The 7,184-nt window shown below is 38.8% G+C and overlaps 2 protein-coding genes across 2 annotated transcripts; both read left to right on the plus strand.

Moving 5' to 3' along the window:
* The first annotated feature begins 895 nt into the window (after positions 1–895).
* Positions 896–2,348, plus strand: LOC128260363 (integumentary mucin C.1). The gene is made up of 2 exons (XM_052993319.1): positions 896–1,042; positions 1,102–2,348. The coding sequence occupies exons 1-2, from the start codon at positions 991–993 to the stop codon at positions 2,286–2,288; spliced, it is 1,239 nt and encodes a 412-aa protein (XP_052849279.1). The 5' UTR covers positions 896–990; the 3' UTR covers positions 2,289–2,348.
* A 1,488-nt stretch (positions 2,349–3,836) lies between these two features.
* On the plus strand, positions 3,837–4,763 carry LOC128260364 (uncharacterized). Its single transcript, XM_052993320.1, has 2 exons — positions 3,837–3,976; positions 4,063–4,763. Exons 1-2 carry the CDS (start codon positions 3,928–3,930, stop codon positions 4,626–4,628), a joined length of 615 nt encoding a protein of 204 aa, XP_052849280.1. The 5' UTR covers positions 3,837–3,927; the 3' UTR covers positions 4,629–4,763.
* The last annotated feature ends 2,421 nt before the right edge of the window (positions 4,764–7,184 follow it).

Here is a 7,184-nt window from a genome sequence, read left to right on the forward strand (position 1 = left end):
TGATAATTTAAGTTTAGTACATAACAATAGTGTCTAAAAACTAAGAATTAAAGATAATAAAAAATGTTGTGCCAATCAATATTTTGTACAGTTTTTATACAATTTTGTATTTAAAATCTTGAAATAAAAACTCTTTGTCGCTCAATTAAATTGATATATTTTTTTAATTTGAATGAACACGGTATATTAATATTATTAAATGTGATCTTTGAAACTGAGTCTAAAATTGAAAATTATATTCTATAAAAACCATTATATAACTTTAAATAAGTATATATCAGTATTTGGGTCTTGTCCAGTATACCCTTATTATTTAAATAAACAATAAACTTTTTATGGAATAAAGGCGTTGCTTTGTAAGGACACAAATTGTTCTCTTAATTACATAAATTTGAAACAATTTATTATTTTTACATGAAAAATACAGTATTTCTTTAAAACTACAATGCTTTAATTTATTTATTTTCAATCGTATTATTAATGAACACATTTAAACGCGTTGCTTTTGTTTTGACCACTGCTTTCGAAGTTGCTTAAGATTACGTGCTGGGTTGTTAATCGAATGCATGTGCCATGCATCCGGTTGGTATGCTCGTAGTACATATTTTAAAGAGTTCAACAAGTGTAAGCCACTTCCGGAATCGGAATTCAGAATCTGAATCTGAAAACATCTTCAATGGCGAAGGGGCGAAAAGTCGAGAATGAATCTGGGGAATGAGAGTAAGAGTGAGTGGCAACAGCTGGCGCATCGAGATTGGAATCGGTTGAAGACGCGATAAGTTAATCGGCAATCGCACGTACAGAGCACACGTTTCCGGACGTGGTGCCAGTGTACATCGATATAAAACTGGACCATCTGAGCACTCAGAAAATCAGTTCAATTAGCCAAATTTATAGAGCAGTACGCCCAGTAACAGCAGCAACACCATCGACTAAAGGCTTCAACTCAGGGCTAATTAAGGAAACGGAAAGGAAAGCAGCACGTCGACAATGCTGCCGTCACGTAAACATTTAATTGTCTTCATTGTGGTGACAACATTATGTAATTAGTGGTTGGCTCACATGATTTTATCTTGGATGCTAATTCTTAGCTCATTTCAGTCTGCTTAACAGTGGGACAGGATTCCTCGTTTCAGGCCACGATCATCAGTTCAAACAATCAACTTCAGTCAGCGAATGGAACGAGCTTGAACGAAACCATTACGATTAACATTAGCGAAATAATTGCAGCTGCCGACGCTTTATCAAATGTCACAGACATTTCCAGCTCTACAGCTCCAACAGGAACATCAACAACCTCCTTAACGGATTCAACAACAACACAAGCAGCAATAACCACAACTACAGATACATCCACCAGCACACAATCGACAAAAACTACTTTTGCCGAAACAACAACCACAACAAATTCACCAACAACACCACCATCCACAACAACCACAAAAACTTCAACAACAACGCCACAATCCACACAAAATTTTCCAACAACAACAGTTGTTGTGGTCACAACAAGTTCACTAGCATCCATAACCACACCCCAAAACTCTACAATAATTACTCCGACTTCAACAACAACACCAGAATCTACCTCAAGCACGGCTCAAGTTTCAACGACCACACCGCAAGTCACAACAACACCACAAACCTTAACAACATCAACAACACCGCAATCTACAACAACATCAGCAACACCGCAATCCACAGCAACAACCACGCCAAACCCATCAACGACATCACAATCCACAACAACAACAACACCTCAAATTTCAACAACACCACAATCCACAACTCTACCTTCAACAACAACACAAATTACCTCCACAACATCACAATCTATAACAACAACCACTCAAATATCAACAACAGATCCACAACCAACCACTGCAATAGCACAGACTTCAACAACAGCACAGCCTACAGCAACAACCAGCACTGAAGTTTTAACAACAACCACTAGCACAACACCACTTGCTTACACCGTTTACACCATGGAGCCATATCCAAATATTTATGGAAGAACAAACCAGAGCAGCCAGACACCGCGCAGATTGCGAATGGGCCGCAAAGGACGCAGGGGCAGGAGACCACGTCGTCGCACCACCTTGACACCACTGTCTTCTAGCAGCAGCAGCACCACCACAACAACAACTGCCAGAACAACAGTGAGTGGCGATGATTTTAGCGGGGACTACGACGATATTATCCTAAACTCAAACACTGTGCTTGAACCGTTTCCGCAACTGCCTCTGGAGCTCGGAAATATCAAAAACAACAGAATCCCGCAATAGTGATTCGATTGAAATATACTCCAGGAGACTGACCCCAATAACTGCGGACTTTCCTTTGAACCAAATCACATCATCAGCTTAGTTGTAGAATAACTTTAATAAAAGAAAAATGTTTATTGTTTAGTTCTTTATTTTTCTAAGTGTAAAAATATAAGACAACTGCCAGACAAATACTTTGATAATCTCGCTAGTCTCCATATCAATGAGCGTGTCGACACCTAGGTTGAAAACAAAGAGCAACAAAATATTTTAAAATGTATGATAATGCCATGCAGTCAAAATATAGCTTATTTTAAATACATTACATTGCAAGCTTTAATTCAAAGATATAAGTCTTAAAGTTTCTACTGCAACAAAAACCAAATGGTTTGAAAATAATAATGCATCACCTATTCTGAAATAAATGCCGTACCATTGTCGACAGTATAGCATTCCAGTTTAATTAAACAATTATTAATTACCTTGTATGCAGAAAGACCAATTATTTTCTCAGTCAATGCTTTTGTGCAGATTGAATATTTTTGCCTTAAGTGTCCATTTCGTGCATCGTATTTCCATGCACAAAATCTCTATTCAACCGAAGAAGATAATTATTTTTGTGTGGCAAAAAGCTGTGACAACTCAACAGCAATACATTCCAATCTGGCAGGCCTCATTAACGAGGCAAGTTAGTGGACGCAAATGGGGTGGGCAAAATGGAAACAGAAACTTCCAACCTGAAGGGAAACCAGGGAGAAACTCATAAAACACAAACGGACAAACAGGCAAATAAACAGTTGGTGTGCAATTAATTTGGCAAACTGTTTGCCCAACACAAACATACACACACACACACACACGCACACAGTTTAGAGTCAAAGGCGCCCCCCTTCTCTGGTTTCCATGTGCACGAGGCGCACTGAACAAATACAATTTAACTTCCACTTTCAACACATCAGCAAAAGCAAGCCAGGCAACACCATATACCACCACCACCCCCAGGATAATGGTCGAGTCAATTAGCAGCGCCTGCTTTTCGAGTCGCAAGCCATCGCATTAAAATCTTGGCCAACATTGCCAAAGATGCCATTCTCCCCGTCTTTGCTAAATAACTGTCAGACTAATCAAAGTGACAGCTGACCAAGGGACAGACTAAATCTTACACTGAGCGAAATCTTGTCTCGAAAATGGAGTATCAGAGCTCTGAAATTGGGCAGAAAAATTTTCTTCTCGAAATTAAATGCGTGTATATATTTTCAAATCTCTTTATTACATATTGAAACTGGTTTTGTAAGTTCTTATAACTGGTAAATACTTAAATCAATTCTTATCATCAATTTTAACACAAATATTTTATACTTAGTATTTACTTTTATTACTTGGTTTTTAAAGGTAATGAAAATGTGTCCTGCACTTATTTTAAAGAAGAATTTTTTTTCTAAGTAAAGGCAGAGCATTGAACCCAGTCGAAGTCCCAGTATCGCTGAAGGCCCAAATATGCCGCAAGCTTGATAGATTGCTTGGCCAAAATGCACGTGCTTATCGCAGCACGTGCTTCCAGATGCAGTGGCTCGGATTTTCGGGTTATAAGTAGCCAGACCAGCTGCTTGGGACCAAACAGAAACCGAAGAAGAGTCCAAGAACCGAAAGCCAAAAGACAATGCTTAGATTTGGACAACAACTTATGCTGCTGGCGATGGCCTGTTTGGGTGAGTTTTAACAAGGAGCACACAGAATGGGACAATAGCTTATAACACTGTCAAATTTTGGGGAACAAAAAAAAAAACACCCGCAGCTTTGCAAACGGCCCACGGATGGTTCTTGAAACTGCCCAATCTGGAGGCGGCTCTAGAGGCAAAGGAGGACAAGGATGAGGCTAAGCTGGACTGGTTCGATGGCAAAAAGCAGAAGGAGCTGCTCAAGAAGCTGGATATCCTCAATTTGTTCACCGAAAAAGAGGAGGCCAAGGTTGAGAAGAAAGCGGACGAGTGGGAGAAGTTCAAGCAGTGGTGGGACGAAAAGAAAGAAAAGGAGTTGTCCTTCTTCGAGGCCAAGAAGGAGAAGGAGCTGTCACTTTTCGAGACCAAGCTGTCCAAGAAGACTGGCAAAAAGAGCAAGCCAAAGAAGAAGGCCACAGTGAAGCCTTGCTACGGCTACCACGATGAAACTAACGCTGGCTATTATTCAGAGGAGGAGGAGGAGGTGGTAACCGAAGGGGAGTACGAGGAATCGGAGGAAGTCACCGCAAAACCCAACCGAAAAAGCTACGAACGTAAGAGCTATAACAAGCCCACCTACTCACTGCCCACATTTTACGATGTGAGGGACGATTCGGCGGAGGGCGTACGCTACTTTACCTGAATAAAGGACCAAGCAAATTGGCTTGGATGGATGGACGGATATTTTTATTTATTGCATTTTCTCTGGCCGCCGCCGCCGCCGTGTCTCTCTCTCCTCTCTTCTCTTTTTACATAATTACATTTTTAATAAATATAATTAAAATTCAAATAGCTCAACGCCTCCACGCATCGGCTTTTGGGCTAGGTTTCAAATTCAGTTTTGGTATTTGATATTGGGTTTTGGGTTTGTTGGCTGTCTTCAGCCCGCCTCGCATATCATTTGCATATAAATTGAATTCCCCGCTTCAGTTCAGTTCGGTTCGGTTTGGTTTCTTGCCTAGAATTCGTGTAGACAGCCAATATTTTATACATTTTATGTTCACACATTTGGGTGTGAGGTGTGGTGTGCTGTGTGGTGTGTCAATGTGTGGTTTGATCCTTTATACCGTGTAGCAAAGCAGTCACTAGCTTCTACTTCCGCATTCGCGTCCTGTCAGCGACACTTCATCCAAAACTGTCAGCTGGTGGCTCAGTGACACATTGCGCCCATTATTTGCATAAGGGGTGATCGGGTGTCCTTGGACCCGCACAAAGTGGTTTATCCTGTCATTGCTGCCATTGCAGGTGAGAATGCAGGGGAGAACCGGGGAAACTTAAGCCGCGAACAGGAAGACAAAAATTAAGTAGCACCTGAGCAGGAATTGTATGATCTACGTCATAATTCGTGCTCGGACGCCACTTCATTTTTCTTCTTGCTTTTAATTTAAGCTGTCATGTTTAACTAAAATCTATTTTATCGTTGTAGTTAAACCTGCCATGTTTTATTAATTGCTTTGAAATTCATTTATTCGATAAAAAAAAATCCATTAAGTCCATTCTCCCCAATTCCATTTTATTTTGTTTTGTATGTTTCAATTTCATTTTATATTCACAAATTGAAAATGTAAGAATAGGATTGTGTAAACATTTGTAAGACCTAACACGTACGTTTTTGCTTTTTATTGCACTAATGTGGAAAAAAATATATTAAAAATTTACCATAGTGAGCACTTTCACGTTCGTTCTTTTGTGCATGCAGAATTTTATTAAGCCCAGGCATTTATTTTTTTTTGCATTGCTTAAATTTATTCATACACACCATTGCTTGCTGATAATTACCTTAAGACATTTTTTTTTTATCTTTTATCAACAAAAGACCTTGATTCTCTTTTAAAAATTAGCTAAATTTATTCATCAACTTTAATTTTAATTCACTATATTATTTCCAGAATTTGTGAATCATAAACCTAGCATTGAATTATCCTCTCAATGCATACGGAGTATATCATTAATATAAATTTAAATTGTCCCCATTCGAAAACCCACATGTCTGTCACCCAGTTGTGAAAGTTCGTACTATATACATATATTCGGAATATTCGCTGCATTGACATGAAAATGCTTTTTCAGCTGTCAATGGGAACATTTGGCGGAGTTTTAGGGAACCTATTGCAACATTTGCGAAACCCAAAAATTGCGGAGTATTCACACACATCTACCTTACTAACAGCTAATGGTAATCATAATAATAATTCGAGTTCTTGTTTGTTTTTTTGCTGCCGATGCTGATGCAGCAAACAGTTTCAGGCCAAAAGCATTTCATGGTTTGTAAGCACTCACCTCTCTCTGTGCGTGTTAGTGTGTATCTGTGTGTGAATTTGCGTCTGTGTGAGGGCAGATGGTAGTGCGTGTGTGTGTGTGAGAGTGCGTGTTTGCACGGGCTGATTCACCTCGGAAATTTTGTGCCATGCCATGAATGTTGATTTGCCCATTGAGTCGTGGCATCAAGTGCAATTAAAAATCCATTGCATACTTTCCGGTGCCACTCGGTTTCACATCGATAGCTGGGCTATCGGTCAATCGATTCACTGAACACTTTCTGCATATTTTGAGGGATTTTCCAAGATAAATTTTCATGGTAGACGTCAATTTTATAGAAATAATATCCACTTTTAAACATTTAAATCTCTCCATGCGTAAGAAAGAAAGAACGTTTACCATAAATCATAGCCCTCCAAGTTTAACAAGTCTATTAAAAATGTTTCTTTAAAACAATTTCGTGCCTACTAATTTAACAAAATGTAATAAATAAAATGTTTTTTTTTTGTTTCTTTTCGTTTAGAATTTGTAATATTTTATTTTACATTAATTTTGTTATGTCAATAAAATACAATTTCATTAATTCATAAATCTTTTGGAGGTTTTATTTTTAAACTTATGTTGTATAAAAAAGAGGAAAAAATAGTCAGCCTATCATTATTTCGATTTTCAGTTATTGAGTCGACATATACTTCAATATCCAAACCTTGGTGCCATCGATTGACCAGATTTATTGGGGGGTTGTCTTCGGAGAGTTTTCCCTGTCCCATAGATAATCATTGAACGGGGTGGAGAGGAGGGAAAACTATTATTATTATTTTCGAATTGCGATTATCGGGTGGCACTCCTCTGGGAACTGACTTTGGCCCGAGGTCTGAACTTCAGCGGTCAGTTCTTGTAATTGCAGTGGACAAAAAGAAGAGACAAACTTTGTTTATCC

The sequence above is a fragment of the Drosophila gunungcola genome (assembly GCF_025200985.1).
Source record: "Drosophila gunungcola strain Sukarami chromosome X unlocalized genomic scaffold, Dgunungcola_SK_2 000021F, whole genome shotgun sequence".
In the NCBI taxonomy this organism is placed as follows: domain Eukaryota; kingdom Metazoa; phylum Arthropoda; class Insecta; order Diptera; family Drosophilidae; genus Drosophila; species Drosophila gunungcola.

Coding starts and splice junctions, on each gene's coding strand:
- LOC128260363 (XM_052993319.1), top strand. CDS start 991: ATGCTGCCGTCACGTAAACATTTAATTGTCTTCATTGTGGTGACAACA. Junction 1,043..1,101: donor CATTGTGGTGACAACATTAT/GTAATTAGTGGT, acceptor AGCTCATTTCAG/TCTGCTTAACAGTGGGACAG.
- LOC128260364 (XM_052993320.1), top strand. CDS start 3,928: ATGCTTAGATTTGGACAACAACTTATGCTGCTGGCGATGGCCTGTTTG. Junction 3,977..4,062: donor GCTGGCGATGGCCTGTTTGG/GTGAGTTTTAAC, acceptor AAACACCCGCAG/CTTTGCAAACGGCCCACGGA.